Source organism: Nylanderia fulva, unplaced genomic scaffold, assembly GCF_048542155.1.
Source record: "Nylanderia fulva isolate GAGA-0341 unplaced genomic scaffold, ASM4854215v1 Scaffold9, whole genome shotgun sequence".
Taxonomy (NCBI): Eukaryota; Metazoa; Arthropoda; class Insecta; order Hymenoptera; family Formicidae; genus Nylanderia; species Nylanderia fulva.
Genome location: NW_028191026.1, coordinates 5,490,045 through 5,508,833, shown reverse-complemented (window position 1 = coordinate 5,508,833; position 18,789 = coordinate 5,490,045). Strand labels below are relative to the sequence as shown.

General features: G+C 28.0%; 2 protein-coding genes across 3 annotated transcripts in view; one reads left to right on the top strand and one right to left on the bottom strand.

The window, feature by feature from the left end:
• The window catches only part of RpS30 (ribosomal protein S30), a 28,944-nt gene that overhangs the window by 112 nt on the left and 10,043 nt on the right, over positions 1–18,789 (top strand). The window lies entirely within an intron of this gene.
• On the bottom strand, positions 240–18,433 carry Fatp1 (Fatty acid transport protein 1). 2 transcript variants are annotated; one of them, XM_029301603.2, is made up of 12 exons: positions 17,907–18,433; positions 11,890–12,398; positions 6,022–6,172; positions 5,147–5,384; positions 4,336–4,570; positions 3,583–3,784; positions 3,152–3,344; positions 2,727–2,867; positions 2,093–2,230; positions 1,584–1,741; positions 1,222–1,375; positions 240–1,052 (listed from the first exon to the last, which is right to left on the bottom strand). In XM_029301603.2, the coding sequence occupies exons 1-12, from the start codon at positions 17,982–17,984 to the stop codon at positions 898–900; spliced, it is 2,352 nt and encodes a 783-aa protein (XP_029157436.1). In that variant the 5' UTR covers positions 17,985–18,433; the 3' UTR covers positions 240–897. The 2 variants fall into 2 exon arrangements, with proteins under 2 accessions (XP_029157436.1, XP_029157437.1); XM_029301604.2 differs by having other exon boundaries at positions 11,890–12,377.

The following is an 18,789-nucleotide window of genomic DNA, read 5'->3' as shown; positions in this document are numbered from 1 at the left end:
TGATGATTTTAATTGGTTCTTATATATGCACTGAAATCGTTATCTTTAAAATGCAATCTAATTTGCATTTGTTTTAATATAGATACATATTGTATTTTAGTGCATAATGGATATATAAGAAATAGATAAACAATCGGTTGTATAATAAGAATTTATTATACACATTTACAAATGTTTTTTTATGAAACAATACAAATATATTAATGTAAAACACATGAATATAAAACTGTTATAATCTGGATATAACTAAGTAATTATATAATCGCAAAATAGAATGTTGTGTGTTTTATAAAAGAAAATATTACCATAATTTATAAAAATTTGAAATATCTACATAAAAATATCTGAAGCATAATGAAATTTGAAAGACGTTACGAAGCGTAATTCAAGTTAAGGAATATTTTCAAATTAAAAATATTTTGTGCAAATGATTTAAAATCATATAAAAAAGAAGGAAAAAGCTTTGATATAAATACAAACGCACATTAAGATTAAATTTAAAAATATATGCTGCTCACATATTTTTACGAAAGATATAATAATTTTCACCGTTTAATTGCATCCAGATTTTAACTATTACTTATTATTTGTTTTATATGCACTTGTTGAAGTTGATATTATAATCTATGCGATCAAAACATAAAAACTCGTCAGTGTGAACACAATCAACAATAGGAGTATCAATATATTGATAAACTACTGCACTGCTTAATATTTCAAGTAGTTGAAATATCGCAATTATTTTACTATCTGAAGAAAATCAAGAGTTTCTGAGATTCGCGCATAACAATAATTTTGTGTGTATGACATAAAATAATCTAAATATGATTATTGTGCTATCTTAATGTGATTATATCTAAACATGATCCTTGGTTTACAGTCTTCCGGCTGACGTACTTAGAATTTCATCGTGCCTTGTTGAATTTGATCATAAATATCTCGTGTTAATAACTGATAACCATTCTTCGGATCTAAATAATATAGCTTGTCTTGTATTTTTTCCGCATTGTACCCTTCTTCTTGGAGATCTTTTTTCTTCAACTTAAAGGTTCCTACAAATCATGAATAAATATTTAGCACTTATTTTATATATTTTAATAAAAGAGTGGACATATTTTTTTTGCATATTTTATAATACACGAAATAAAAACTATCGCGTAAAAAATCGCGCGCGTTTCGTGATTTAATTTCTTATAAATTTTTCAACATGATATTTTATACCTGTGAGATCAATTTTCGTCAGAATTCTGACAAATTGTGGTCTAGCATAAGCAGGTAACTGTTCCTTAACGTCGACAATTAATTTATTTACATCCAATGTTCCATTTTCATCGTAAATTGCAGCCATTCCTGCTTTACCTTCAACACCTCGAACCTATTGATTATCATATTTTATTACGTTATAGATTAACGTTCTTTTAAAACATTTTTTGTATTAATACACATTTTGTATTAATACATTTTGTATTAATACGTTTTGTATTAATACATTTTATTGACCATTATTGCGTTATATAATAATTATTGCACCATGTGTTGATATTACAAAAAATTATTTAGAAAATAATAAAAATTAAATGTACCTCAACGCCGTATACTATGCAATCTCGATAGTTGATGAGATTGCTGATTATTGCTTCAACTTCAGAAGTGGACACATTTTCTCCTTTCCATCTAAACGTATCACCCGTTCTGTCTTTGAAATATAAATATCCCAATTCATCGGCCACAAGGATGTCACCTAAATAATTAGTCAAATTTATAAAATTATCTACGTAATATTAACGAATATATGTATAATTTAAACATTTTTTTTCAGTTATAATTTGATAAAAAATTAATATTTGATAATTTATAAAAATATTCTCTCTCTTATATATATATATATATATATATATATATATATATATATATTATATTAAATATATACATTTACATGTGAGAGAGAGAAAGAATATTTTTATAAATTATCAAAAATATTAATTATTTATCAACTCATAACTGAAAATGTTCAAATTATACTGGAAACTTAATTAATATCTTATTTCAAACTCGTTTTGATATGTAATGAATAATAAGCCAAATTGTATACCTGATAGGAAGGCAGAATCTCCTTTCGTGAAAATATCGCGAACCACTTTTTTCTCAGATGCTTTTTCATCTACGTATCCTAAAAATGCCCTGGTTGGATTGTTTGGTAAAATTTTTCCAATAAAGACACCAGGTTCATCTATTAAATAAAAAATTAGTTTGCATGTAACATGTATAAAACTCCGAGAAAAATAATGTAATTAACAATATTATTGATTAAAATATCCCTTACTCGAGTCATAAAAAAATCGTTAGTTTAATATAGGTTTTGACTACACTGAAAAAAATTATTAAATTAATAATTATTTATTTCAATACTGCCTACTTATAAATCACTTATTTGAAACAAATAAATATTTATCTGTTGTGAAAAAGATTTTCTTATATCTTTTCTTATAAATAAATTTTTTTTTCACATCAAATCAATATTTAGTTTCAAATAAATGATTTATAAGGTAGTATTGAAATAAATATCGATTCGAATTCAATCACTTTTTTAAATGTATATAATATCTTATAATAGCAAAATTTTAAATACTAATAAATGTCAAATTGAATATTTTTTTATTTCACGTTTGTTAAATAAGATATATATTAATTATGATTAATTAAGTTTATTGTATCGCGATACTTACTTGGTTCACAAACCTGACACAGCCCTTTAGCATTACGAATAGGTTCGCCATCTTCATCTACTTTAATAATAGATATAGGATATATTGAAGGAATAATTCTCGAAATGAAACCTACTGCTCCAGTTTTATTATCAACGTTCACTGAAAATAATACAATTTTTATAACGCTTTGAGTATTATTGCTCAATTTTATAATACTTTTACAACAAAATATGCCTTGATTAAATAAACGTGATAAATTAAAATTAATGATTTTCAACGAAATATATCTGATGACTCAGATGCTGCTTTGAAATATCTTATATATATATATATAAAACTGTTGTTTAATGACAACAAATGAATCGATTCGATATTTTATATTTATTTCATATTACACATGCATTTTTGTATGTGTAATGAATGTAAAATATTTTATTACTTACTAATATTACTATTGCCTTCGGTAGCGCCATAAAATTCGAGCACTTTTGGAATATTGAACCGTTTTACGAATTCTTCCCAAATTTGTGGCCTGAGCCCATTGCCGAAAATCATTCTAACACTATGCTCCTGGTCCTCCTTTTTGGGTGATACTGCCAGGACATATCGACACATTTCGCCTATGTATTGACCAACCTGATATTTTTCAAAATTTTATTAAATATATAAATATGATGCTTATGCATATTTATATTTAATAAAATATTTCATTACTGAAATTTATATATATTATTAAGAACCATTTAACGGTTCACACACAAATATATGTAGATAATATATACGTACAGGGATATAAGAATAAAATTAGCATAAATTATTGTAATGTGTTTAGAATTATATATCTAATTAATTTAACAAGCTGAAAATTACTTACGGTACATTTGTATTTAAGACAGTCACTAAAGTATGCGCTGGCTGAGAATTTCTTTCTAATTACTGTTGTGTGTCCAAATAACAAAGCTTGTCCTATAGCCATTACTCCACCAGCTGTATGATACAAGGGTAAAGGTGTATATAATCTATCCGATTTGCGTAGGAAACCCACATAATGTACAGCAGCCGCGATAAAGATATATCTGGGAAAATATGATACAATTTCTTTCAATCTTAATATTTTATCACTTTTTGAAAAATATCTTAAATATATCTTTATTATAAATATTTCTATCTATTGATTGAAACAGAGAAAAAAAGAACTATATATAAAATTAATTATATATTTTCAAAATTTTGAATAAAAATTCTTCAAAAATCTTTCACGAAAAAAATTAGCAACCATACTCTCTAAATTTCTTGGAGTGAAAACTGAACAATCTCATTCCACTCGAGAGTGAGATTCCACTCTTTTGGAATAGATTGTTCAGTTTTCACTCCAAGAAATTTAGAAAGTATCTAAATTTTAACTGTCTATATTATACATGAAATTTAGTTATCATGCCTAAATTTTAGTTCTGATAACTTTTAGCTATAGAATTCTCCGTTAAACTAAAAGCTAAAAAATATTAGTTATCATAAAATTTAGGCATGCTAATTAAATTTCAGTTTGTAATATTAGGGACAGCTAAAATTTAACTGTGGTGGCCAATTTTTTGCATGTTTTTGAATAAAAAATAAAATTTATATTCACCTTGAGCTAGTTATTATAGCTGCTTTTGGAAGACCTGTAGTTCCACTAGTGTATATATATAACAATCTGTCGTTGTGACCGCCTTTCTCTTGAACCACCGGTGGTGTTGCTGGAGTGTCCACCAGAATGGCATTCAAATCTTTCTCTTTTAATCCGATCGACATCGCATTCGGATGACTGCCGAATCTGTATAACGCTAATTTAGCATCCAAAGAGGAGGCGATATCTGTCACAGCTGAAATTGACATTTAGTTGTTTAAATATATATTTAATATTGAAAACTATTGAGAAAAAAAATGGATTTTACGTTTAAATGTCAAATTTGTATTATCTCAATTTTTTAACTCACATAAAATAACCCATTCAGTACAAAATATTTTTAAATTCTTTTAAAAATATTTCTTAAAAGATAAAATAATTTTCGAGAATATTTTTAAAATGTTTCTGTGTCCGCTTTTTCATGTTTCAAAAATATTTTCAGAAATATTTTGGAATATAGATTTAAACTAATATTTCAAAAATATGTATCAAATATTTGAGAAAATATTATTTGAGCGATAAAGAACATTTTTAAAAATATTTTTAAAAGTTTTTTAAAATGTTCTAAAAAATGTTATCATAACAAATTTTTAAATCATTTTAAAATATTCTTAAAACCATTTAAAAATGTTTTTATACAATATTTGTAAGAAATATTTAGAAATATTTTTTGAAAACATTCATAATATTTTGTGCTGTATGGGAATAGACTATTAATTACTATTTTATTAATTATATATATATATGTATAATATATATATTATCTTCTTACCATTAAAGAATTCCGCGCCATATATAAGCGCCTGACATTTTGCAATATTGATACTGTGCAGTAGGCTGCTTTTACGGAGGTTGGTGTTAATTAAAGGCGTTATAACACCAAGTTTGCTTAAACCTAGCCAAATTCCAACAAATTCTGGGCGATTCTCTAAGAGTAAAGCAACCGCATCTCCTTTTTTATAACCATGCGTTTTGAATATCGTCGCGATTTTGTTACTAAAGTCTTCTATCTATATGTAAAAGAGAGAAAGAGAGAAAGAGAGTGAAAGAGAGAGATTAAAAAATTACACACATTATGATATATTTTTAAATACTTAATAAATATGTCTAAAAGAAAAAGAATCTTAAACATTTTCAAATTAGTTAGAAAATTGTTTCTGAAAATCGAGATAATTATGAAGATGACCATATAATGGAAATTAGAAATATAAATTCAATTCAATTCAAGAGTTATATTTTATTCTTAAAATTATAAAATTCACTGCAGGGATAAGTAATTAGAATGGTAAATTTTCTCAGACGATCAATCAATTAACTTGAATGATATTAATTATTAAACTTAGTCATTAAATTATTAATTACATTATTAAATTGAACAATTAATTATTAATCACATTATTGAATTGAATTATTAATTATTAATTACACGAGAAGTGCTTGATAAGAATTTCGGAGTAAATAAAGAAATTTATTATATGTATATATAGATTAATTTAGACTATTTAACTTATAAATTTCAGAATATAAAGCCGCCGGTCACAATTTATTATTTACATATATTTAAATTGTGTAAAATATCTTCCAAATTTAAAACATATGCATTAAATAAAAAGCGATACATCATCTTTTTGTATAGAAAAAATTTACCTGTTGGTAAGTCCATTCCTGATCTTCAAATATAAAGCAGACTTTATTTGGATTACGATTGACCCATTGCCTAAATATATCAGCGACACTTCTGTCTTTTTTTTCATGATCACGTATCGAAAACAACATTGTAATATAAGCTATAAGTCCTCTGAAAACAAATAAAAGTTGCGTTTAGAGAAAGTATAATTTTTATAACAAATTGTACAAGAACAGATATATCTATATATTCATACTATTAATTTTTAGGATTGTTCTTAAGGCTTATTAAATAAAATTTTCAGAAAAAACAAATAAAAATAACTAACAGAAAATGAATAATTATTTTATATTGAATTTTTTATGAGAAGAGAGGTGTATGAAGGTAATATAAATATTAATTCAAAGACAGACATATTCAATTGTTCTACTTGATGCATTTCTTACGGTTATTTTATACTTTTGAGGAATACCGCAATGAGGTAAATTCCTCAAAAACGTACAGCTCACAATCAGTCGTTCGGGATAGGTAATCAAGTTAAGCGGCCAAGAAATTCCGTTATATCTTCTCGAGGTCAAGAAGAGAGGATGCTACATTCTCTTTCTCAGCAACAGTGCGGAAGAACACTAGTTGGCAATTTAAAAAATAAAATGGGAGAAGACAAGGACATGTAATACAGTGTCGATCAAAAGTTTATGAACAAATGTCGTGGAAAAAAAAGGAAAAGATATGTTTAAATTTAATTGATCCCTTTAAAGGTTTTTTGATGATGTTGATTCCTCCAGAATACGCGATGCGATGGAAAAAAATATTAACTACAATACCTAAATTTTAGCTGTCCCTATATTACAATAAAAATTTAGTTATCATGTCTATAAATTTTATAGCTATGACAGCTCAAATTTTAATATAGTTTAACGAAGAATTCTTCGTTTAATTATAGTTAAAAAATATTAGGAATAGTAGCTAATACTTTTTAGCTATATATGCATATTTATGCATGACGAAAGAGTTAGATATAATTATATATAATTATATATATATATATATAAAAATTTGGATTATGCCTAAATTTGAGCTATGACGAGTAAAATTTTTTATCTACAGTTTAAAAATTTTCTGTTTAACTGTATCCGGGAAAAAATTGTTCATGTATATTTATGCAGATATTAGATGATATTAGAGTATATAATTAGATACAATTATACATAACTATACATAAATGTGCAGAAATATGTATAATTATAAATAGAAATATATATATATATATATATATATACATATATATATATATATATATATAATATCTTATACTTTTCCATTTATAATTATACATATTTCTGCACATTTATGTATAGTTCTGTATAATTGTATCTAATTATATACTCTAATATCATCTAATATCTGCATAAATATACATGAACAATTTTTTCCCGGATACAGTTAAACAAAAAATTTTTTGTTAAACTGTAGATAAAAAATTTTACTTGTCATAGCTCAAATTTAGGCATAATTAAAATTTTAGGTGTAAAAATATAGAGACAGCTAAAATTTTAACTGTCATAGTCTTGGACATCCACAGGATGTTTTCTTAAAAAGGAGGGAACATGATTAAACTTTTTCTTCTATTTTAATTTTTTTTAATATTCTTGTTATTATCATTTTGTTATATTAAATATGCAAAGAATTCCAGTATTTATTCAAGAGAAGAGCAAATGCTTCATTTTTTTACTGATTTCAAGAGGGAGCAAATGATTCCTCTTGAGCTTCTTGATGGACACTCATGATCATAGCTCAAATTTAGATATGACAACTAAATTTCAGATGTAGTATAGAGATAGCTAAAATTTAGTTATAATGACTAATATTTTTTCCTTACGATCGATCCGAGAGTCTCTAATTCTTTCTTGGATCTGCTCTCACGCTTTAAATAGTCAAATCAAGGAATTCTCCGTTTAACTATAAAAAATATTAATTACTAAAAATAATATAAAAATAATATAAATATAAAATAAATATTTTATAAATATAAACAAATATTATATAAGTATATAATATATTTAATATAAATATTAATTACCATTGCTAAAATTTAGACACACTCAAAAAAAATTATTAAATCAATAAATCTTTGTTTCTCAATACTGTCAAATAAATCATTTATTGAAGACAAATAAATATTTATTTGTTTTGGAAAGAATTTTCTTATATAAAATAAATATTTTTCAAATCAAATAAATATTATTAGTCTGAAATAAATAATTTATTTGGCAATATTGAAATACATACTTATTCGAATTTAATAAATTTTTTTTTCAGTGCATGATAACTGAATTTTAAATGTGATATGGGGACAGCTAAATTTAGCCATGATAGCTATATTTTAATATTTTTTCGTGATCGATCCGAGCGTCTCTAATCCTTTCTTTGATCACTCACGTTCTGAATCGTAAAATCGCAGTGTTTGACCGCGACTTTGGTCGTGGCCTAGATCCAATCACGGTCATGGCCACGACCATGACCACGATAATGTTCATAGTCACGGTCATGATCGGTAAATACCACCTATGCTGAGAAATTATACCTTGTCTCGAAAAGGAATCGAATTATCGGGAACGCGAGGTGCTTCTGGTATCTTCGTCATTAGAAAAAATATCTCCCGGTTATTTTTGTATGGAAATATCGCAACGTCACATATCTATCAATATTGTTTTAGCTGATGGAAAAATTACAGAAGGCAAACAAAAAACTGTTATGCACTTAGGTACTTGTAATTAGCGGAGAATATATTTAGAAGGTTCTTCCTCGTAGTTTTGATATGAAATGTTGTTGTTTTTTTCCGAGAAAATCATTGTGTATAATTTTATAATTATACTGCAGATGAGATATTGTGTTTACACACGGACATATAGAGACGTGCACGCGTAACTCTCGTTATTTACATCAATTTCAAGGATTATCTGTTATTTATGCAATATAAATACATTTTTAACATAATTTGCATTTCAACGGATTTTCACAGATTTTTTATAACATCAAGAGTTGTGTGTGATATCGTGTAGCTATTATATAATCAGAAGCTCTTTTTTATATCCAGTTTCTACTCTATACATATTTATTTTATTTATTAATTTTTTCTTCTTCTTTTATTCTCTAAAGTGAACAGAAAAATAATGTTCTCTTGCGTTATAAAAGTCGAAAGATAAAACGCATCGAGTAAATCTTACTTATAATTTTTACAAGCAAAATAGTCTACATTTTTTAATTTATTTTATTTTCTGCATATAATTTTTCGCGACTTTGCTTTTTGTACACCTCGTACATTCAGTTTCCGGTGAAAGTTGCTATATCTTTCTTCGCGCATGAAAGCTTCTGTATCTGTATTAAAAGCTACTTAAAACCGGTTGTCAATGATCATCGAAGCAAAAAAATCCTTGGTGTATAAAGTTATTTTTATAGTTTAAACTTTGTACTTTTGCGCGATGAAAAATTACACTCGCCATGAACCCAACCTTTTCGATCCACTCATTGAAATCTTCGCGAACCAGGACATTTCATTCTTTATTATCACTTTCGCGGAGAAAGTTTCAGATTTCTACGGCGAATGCAAACATTTTCTGCCAACAATCTTCTTTATCATGTGTTTCAGAAAATCTACGCAATAAGAACGCGTCATTGTTTTTTTTACAGATCAATTAATAAATAAAATATAAAGATAAAAATGTATTAAAAAAAAGAAATAATACAAAATTGTCCTGTATTTTTTGTTATTTCCTTATGTATGAGTTCACATAAAAATTGATATCGAGTCATAAAATAAAATCGTGCTCTTATTTGATTAAATAAATAAAATATCAGTAATCGTTAGCAATATTTTGTATTTTATTTTCAGATAAGATTTAATGACATTGAGTTAATTCCACTCGCAAAGATTGCATCTTTTTTATCTATTTTTTATAAAAAAAAACATAAAAGATATAATAAATTGACTTGGCGCGAATTCTTAAGAATTAACTTCATTTATCATGCATTATTTTATTATACAATATATTATATGACGTATCACGACGGAAAGAAAAAGTCTAGGATGAAAACTTATTGTAATTTTTTTTAATTGTCTGCAAACAAACTGGCACAATCGATTAAACTATTTGTCGCGTTTAAGGCATAAAAGATTGCAGAATTAGCATTTCGAGTTTATCAATAATAAGAAATTCGAAAGGTGAACTGAAACGTTTGAAACAGCATCGTTAAGTGTGTCCTAGATTCTGACTGATGGTTTCTTTCGTCTCCAATAAATCGATGATCGTCTCTACAACATGATGTATTTATTATTTTATTGCCTTCTTTTTAATTCTTGCAAAACATCAGGTAATCAAGTCGTTATTAAATAAGATATATAAGAAAATAACTATTGATCTTGTTTTTTAAGCAATCAGGAAACCGGTTATGTACGTCCTAGTTATAACCAATCTGATTCATGCATAAGTTTTTATTGAAGATCGAAATTAAGGTCATGCGAATTGTGTACTTCAAATGTACAAATAACAAACAATAAAAAATCGTGCACTGAAAAAAAGTTGTTGACTCGACTAAATCGTTCATCTAAATACTATTTTGATTTTAATTAAACATACAAAAATATTTAAATTAAATGTAATAACATATTCAATCTAACGTTAAATAGTTACCTTTTATATATTACTTCATAAATATTTATATAATGCAATTATTAATATTAATATTTACATAATGCAATTATTAATATTAATATTTATATAATGTAATATTTAATTATATAATATTTAATTATATAATTATATTTGATTTAAATATTAACATATGTTCAATAAAATAAAAATAATTTAATTGAATGGTTTAGTCAAGTTAACAATTGACAGATCATCATTGCACAAAATATCCTGCATTTTCGTGATCAGTCGAGTTTGAATCTCGAGAGGTTGAAAATCTATCAATGGTCATTATGCTATTGCTCTGTTTGCACTTTGCTAAAGTGACGTAGTACAAGAGGAATTTTCTATTTTTCTTCCACTTTTACGTAGATTCATTGACGTGGCTCAACATCATCGACTCAACGTCATTACTGAATTATAAGTCATTACATCACTGTTTATATATAGGCTCATTGATTCACAAACTTTTTATCTCTATGTGATAATCGCAGCTTTTACAATTTTTTCATCTAAATTCCGTTGACGTCAAGCAAACGCCAGATCAGCATCAGCATGCCAATATCATGGAACGATCAAAGGTCGAGCACGAGGGAAATACGGTTCTTCCCAAACAGCATCACGTCCAAAATTGGTGTACAAACCATCTTTAAGATGTTTTCATAAGAGATATCATACCCCACCAACACATTAACGTTATATAAGCGTTTCAGGAACGTTCGAACTTGAATGTTCATAAAACATGTGAATGTCCATCTAGTAAAACGTTATAATACTTACCATTCATTATTGAGGCTTATTGAATAGAGTTTGAAAAAATTGCAAATTCAATTGGGCACATCAATATTCTCTGTGCACTAAAAAATATAAAGACTCACAATTCTTCGAGTGATACAAATCTTTGAATTTTTACTACTCTACACGGACGTTTTCATCATTAAAGGAATGAACCATTTGGCAGGTTAACAAACGAAAAACGTTTATTAAACGTTTACATAACGTTGTGTTGGTGTGATAAGATTTCTTAAACAAGATATCTTAAAGATTTCTTAATGATGCACCAATTTTGGAGCTGGTGCTATCTGGGCTGAATCAGCTATACTTTCCCCATAAAGCAAACAAGCAGATGGGAGATCAACACGCATACACCCACACCCACACACATACCTAGAAAAGAGTGAAAGAGTCTGGACTCACTTGGCGTCACGGGGCAACGTCCTGAGGGCGACGTAGAACCATCTTAGACGGCCACCGGCGACGAAGTAGGCGACGGAGACCACCAGAAGCAACTGCACGAGATAGATCGGACCCATGTAGACGGTGACCAGGCCCAGAGTGCCGGCGACGATCGCCAGCAACAGCATGACGAGAATCAGGCGTCCCAGAAACCGACCGACCGCCTTCCAGCGGCTGCTCCCGCTCGCTCCGGAGTCTCTCCCCGAACTCCGATCCGCTGGTCCGTTGCCCACGCCGGCACGTGCACCTCTCTGCTCGGCGTCCTGGCTACCTGAGTGATTTACGTCGCGCCCCACTCCGGACGTTGCCCTCGTCGCAGCGTCACATCTGCCGACGTTGGAAGGCTCCCGCGGCGCCGACGTCGACGTCGACGTCGGCGGCCGCGACTGGCCCCCAGACGACGGTGGGACTCCTGCTGCTCCGAAACGACTCTCGCCGCGCTCGATATCCTGGGCAGAAGGTGCGCGAATCTGTGAGGGCCGGATTTCAAGGATGAGGAAGAAGAGCGAAACGCGGAGCGTCATCGTTGCGTATTATCGTGGGAAGAAATTGTCATAGTTAAATTTTATAGCTGTAGACATGGGCGTCCGCAGAGAGGGCGCTTGCCCCTTGTTAAAATATTAGTAAAAAACATTAAGCATTTGCTCTCTTTTTGAACGAACACTAGGAAATTTATTTGAATATTTAATGTAAAAGAATAAAAATAAATTTTGAACATTAAGAAAGAAGAAAAAATAAGAAATAAAAAAATTTTAATCATGCCCCTTCTTGGAAAAAATCCTGCGGACGTTCATAGCTGTACAGCTCTGTATTACATCTGAAATTTAGTTGTCATGCTTAAATTTTGGCTACGGCCATAAAAGGGGGCAAGAGGCATTTGCTCTCCCTCTCCCTAGAATTAGTAAAAAAATTAATTGCATTTACTCTCTTCTTGAAGAGATCTTGTAATTCATTTGTATATTTAATATAAAAAAATTAAGAAGAAACCAAAAATAAGAAAAAATTTTAATTATGCCTACTAGAAAAAATTCTAAGGCTATGACAGCTAATATTTTTTAGCTAAAATTTAACGAAAAATTGTCCGTTTGACTATAGCTAAAAAAAATTGACTACTGTTGTTAAAATTTAGGCATGATAACTAAATGTTAGGTGTAATAATATATATACAGAGAGAATATTACTTTTCTTGAAAATTTATCTTGAAAATCATAGTAATCATGGAATAAATTGGAAGAATGTTTTTATAAGAGTTTCTCTGAATTAATATTTACTATAATAAAAAATATTAATAATCTATCTCAATAAGATATGAAAAATATGTTCGATTAATTTTACTGTATACATATAGTAAAACTTTACTTAAATATACAGAGTAAAATTATAATTGAACATATTTTTTATATCTTATTGAGATAGATTAAATTCTTTTAACATCATATTCTCCCACGATTACCATGATTGATTTTCAGAATAAATTGTAAGAGAAATCTGTGTAGAGACAGCTAAACTTTAGCTATGATAGCTTTTTTCGTGACATCAATTTATAGGTCATCCGAGTAACCTGATAAAGCTGATAACGAGATGGATATTTTCATGAAGAAAACATCAGTAAACATTAGTTATAAATTAAGCAAGTCATCGTGTATTTTATAAGAAGAATATATTAAAATTAGATAAATTGGGACAGAATTAAATTAAATATAAAAATATGAATATTTTGATATAAATATAATTATTCTACATAACATAGATAAATATATTTTATATCAAATATTTTCATACTTGAATAATTATAATTATTTCGCTTTATATATCTAATTTTCATATGTTCCTCTGATAAAACTGTGTACGATGACTTACAGTTTCTTCGCAAAAACATCAATCAATAACTTATTATCATAAACTTCTTTATGGAAATATCAATCTTGTCTTATCACCTTTGTACTATCAGGACATCCGAGTGACTCGTCAATTATTAAACATAATAATGACGCGAGATTAAAGATTTTCAAATGATCGCGTTTACTGATTAATAAACGTGTTTTGCTCTTTTTTTCATCTTTTAATCTGATCTTATTTATACATAAACACTAAATAAAAACAAAAATATTTTTTATATTTTAGCACAGTATTAGTTTATAAGACACAAGATTTCAATTATAAAATGAAGATTAAATTCGAAAAAAATCTTTTTCTGCGCATTCTTTATCAAGATATTTTCCAGTCACTGATTGACTAGAATAAACTGCAAGATTTCTAGCCGTCTACTTTCTAGTGCAATTTAGTTTCTCCTATCAATCGTATTTCCACTTATATATTGTATTCTGCTTAAACCTCAATCAAGCTCAAGTGTAAATCCAACTTTACAAGCTGCTAATATCGTATCTCATTAAGTAGCTTTTTCCTAGTAAAAAATAGTAAATACATTATAATTATCTCATATAAAAACATATATGTATATAGAATTGCTTTCTCCACTAATATATAGAGAATTGCCTTCTCCTTTTCTAGAATTTTAATTAAACCAATAAAAGAAAAAACTGCTATTAAAAATTGTGCAAATTAAATTTAAGAAGATATAGGACGTATGATATATATTTTCGCAGAATTAATTTTGATTAGATTTTTTTTCGTTGTATACAATTGAACGGCAGAATATTTGTTAAATACTTTGCGCTGACTAACAAATTAAAATTAAAATAAAAATTCGAAATTATTTATTATTACAAAAATTACACGAGTATAATCTGTTGTAAATATGAAAAAAAAGAGATGTCTCTAGATTAAACATGAAATTTAATTATCATGCCTAAATTTTAGCTATAGCATTCTTCATTAAACTGTAATTAAAAAATATTATTTACGTAGCTAAAATTTAAGCACGATAACTAAAATTCAAGTTGTAAATATAGGGAAAATTTAGCTATGATAGCTAATTTTTTCCGTGATACAGCGGATTATACGTATAATTTTTGTAATAAATAACTTCGAAGTTTTATTTTTATTTTTATTTTTCATTTTAATTTTAACTTGTTAGTCGGCAAAATACTTAACAGAGATATTCGACCAATCTGATCAAAATTCTGCGACAAACAGTACAAATGTATGTATATATGTCATGCGTTCTATATCTTCCTAAATTTAATGTACACGATTTTTTGATAATAATTTTGTTCTCTTATCGGTCTATTTACTATTACTGTTTCGAATCGCGTTTTGTTAAACGAGGCATGTAGCCATCCGATGTTAAGTAGTATCTACGATACGCCTTTGATGTACCGTCTGTCGTTAGAAGAGCAAAACTCGAAGTTACGTTTGGCCGAGCACGTTTCTTGCTCGCTCGCAAGATTGTACACCAGGCGTCATTAATGCTCTCCGCCACTTCCGGTTTATGCATTTCCGGGTTGAACGCATCGTATCTAGGCGCATATATACATCTATATATATATATGCATATATGTATATATACTTACTACGAGAGCAAAATCGCGTGCATTCCACGCAGCATGCGCTTTAAACGGCGCTAAAGCGCATTTCTGCAGGAGCCTTTTAAACCGCGTGTTTAATATCCCGCGGAAGAACACGTTCAAACCAGCCCTTCCCTCGGGGATGTCACCTTTCCCCTTCTCTCACGGCACTTCCGGTTGATTTAACGATTGACATTTCTGTCATCCGCACAGAAGATGTAGGATACCTCGGTTACTTTGTAAGCATTTTTTCGGATCAGTTCACGACGAATTTTTTTCACCCCCGAACGATTCAACCCCAAATTCTCCACTCGGTTTCCACGATGATCAATAACACGACGATGTCGCTACCCCACGGTAAAAGGGAGAAACGACGCGATAACAATCCGATGACGTGATAATAAGCGCGATAACAATGCCCGACCACTGACCTGCTTTCACATGTGCATATAAGTGTATACGTGGGAATTTTATTTTTTTATTGCACCACCCCTGAAAAAATTTTTTATATATAACAATATAAAATTATATAGAAATATATAAAATTATACATAGAATTGCAAAATTATATATAAAATGTGTCCATACATAATTAGAAAAAATGTTTTTTTATATATAATTATATAAATTTATATATATATATATATATATATATATATATATATGTTTCATATATAGGTATAATTTGACATGATTATATAATATATGAATCCTTATAATTTATATAATTATATATGAAATAGACATATTTTACATATAATTATATATAAAAAAATTTTTCTCAGGAATACGCGAGATGCGCCAATTATTTTTTGATTGCCTTTGAGAGATTAGCATCGATATTTTTGAAGCGTGTGCGTTATATTATTTTTTTTTATTCCAAGTCGAGGAGATTAATATTTATAAGAAAAGCGAACCGTGCTACTTAGTCAATGAATTATATTTTTACGCTACTTCACTTGCTCGTTCTTCTTTGATCGTCTTATTGTTTCAAGGAAGATACCGTGTCAGTAAAAAAAAATTTAATAGTATTATTATCTAGAAAGAAATATAATGTATTTTTATATATGTGTATTATATATATTTGTATACTATATATTATATATTATATGTTATATATTATATATTATATATCATATATTATATTATATAGTATATATTATATATTATATATTATATGTTAAGTATTGTTATGTAAAAGAGAAAAAAACACGTTCGTTTTATCAAGACTTTTAGATTGTCCGAGCGACATTTAATTATGCCGGGTCACGATCTCTGATTACATAAACTGCTCGCTCGATCAAATGTCTACGTTCGATTTCAAACATGATTCAACATGGAATAAAATTCTGAAAAGCCATAATTAAAAATTTTATTATATGGAGACAAAGATAAATACGTTATGTAAGGAAAAAATGATCATGTCTATTCTGTTTGTTTTGCAATGTACTTTTAATTTTCTACTTATCTTGTAACAATGCAAAATTTGTGCAGTAGAGAGAATTATTTTTCTGAATTTTTTTGCTTGAGGAACTAATACCATATCTTAATTCCTGTATTAGTATTTAGATTTATTCATATTAAAATTTTCGTAAAAATGTTAATTAAAAGTTTAATGTTTAATGAGATGTGAGAGAAAGATTGTAAAAATAAAAGATATTTTTTGTTTATCTGTATGTAAATATGTATGAATTCTCTCATAAATTTTAAATTTTATTATTAATTTTGTGAGTAATATGTTAATTCATCGGCAGATGAGATCTTATTTAGATATATTGCATACAGTATTTAACATAAAATAAGCGAAAAAAATATTTTCGCAAATAGAAGTGAATTACTAAAATATTTAGGTCATTTAGATCATTACATCAAATCAGCAATGAAAGTTTGAATTGGATGTTAAATTGTCAATCAAACAACACTACTTTCTACGAGAGCCATTTCTAAAACTTGTTTGTTAAACGCCACTTATGCATTAAAAACAAATAGATTGAACAATAAATTTAAAATTTTAATACCTCGTATATATATATACATATATATTTTTTATTTATTTAAAATATTCTATAAATACAATGCAATTTTGCAAAAATTATTTTTATACGTAATTCTTGGAAATAATTAATATTTTATAGAATTTATATTTTTATTAAAGTTATATATAATTTTTTTAAATTAAATTACTCTTGTAAAAAAATCATGTTTATATATCATACACATCAGAATCAAATTTAAAAAATTACTTAAATTTTAGTTAACTTTTAGATAGAAAAAGAAGAGATTTTGTTATATATTTAATTTGTAGATATTTGTATTTAAAATATAATTGTATTAAACAAATCTTTCAATTGCTAAAACTACTATTTCACCATATCTTTCTCTCACTCGCGTTTACACAAATATTATATTCAACTTGTGTATTTTGCACAAACTGAAACAAGTCAGAGTTAACTCAATTTAAAGTTAAATAAAATCAATTTGAAGATAAATAAAAAAACTATAGATACTTACACAATCTTTTTCGAGCACTTGCGCGACATTCATTCCGTTATTGTTGTTAATTGACATCTTTGTTATAGTATCCGCCATTTTAATTTGTTAGAGAACTGCACAGATTGGATTCATAAAAAAAATATTTTTTTTTTTTTTATTTTACAAAAGGGTAAATTAAAATTATTACACGCGTGCACAAAACGATATATTTAATTCTTTCGATTAATTTGACAAGCTCAATTTCTCAAGCAAGTACCGTATAAAAATAATTAATTCTTCATATTGAATTTTTTTATCATTCAACTTGTTCAGATAATTAATGAATTATTTAATTTTCAGATAATGAAACTTGGCGCAAAATTCACATACACATAAAATGATTCACAAAGCACTGTTAACACGCGGATTCTCCGATGACGTTCTCGATTGAAGAAGTAAAAGAAGGAAATTATGCAAAGGAACACAGGCTTCCTACAGTCGTACGAATTAAGTGTGCATGTACTGACGGTGATTCGATTCCTGTTAGTGTCCGAACTAAAATGAAATAGCAACGGCAAGTCGGTTAGGCTCATGAAAGTGCTATCCCTCCTTCATTTCACGTGTACCGGTTCTTGGACGTCATCCATTCCTTCGTCCGCTTTTCGCTTTATTTTAGCTAAGAGGGAGAAAGAAGAAGAGAGAAAGAGAGAAAGAGGTTGCAACTGTGCGTGACTGCAATTACACCGACAAAAAAGTGTAGCAAAAAAAAACATTAGTGGTACTTGACCCCCTTTCATAAAAAACTCTTATCTCGTGTGTTCGCGTTTGCAAAAAAAATATTTGTCACGCTACTCGACAAATGCTATAGCATTTGTATAATTGTTTGCAAATTATATACATAATTCAATTTAGTGTGTTTTAT

What these genes read in the sequence shown, in the direction of transcription:
- Fatp1 (XM_029301603.2), bottom strand. Translation starts at nt 17,984, where the DNA reads ATGGCGGATACTATAACAAAGATGTCAATTAACAACAATAACGGAATG. An exon ending in AGGAATGGACTTACCAACAG is followed by an intron (nt 5,385 to 6,021) that starts GTAAATTTTTTC and finishes TTTTACATATAG; the next exon opens with ATAGAAGACTTTAGTAACAA. An exon ending in GTCTTAAATACAAATGTACC is followed by an intron (nt 3,345 to 3,582) that starts GTAAGTAATTTT and finishes GAAAAATATCAG; the next exon opens with GTTGGTCAATACATAGGCGA.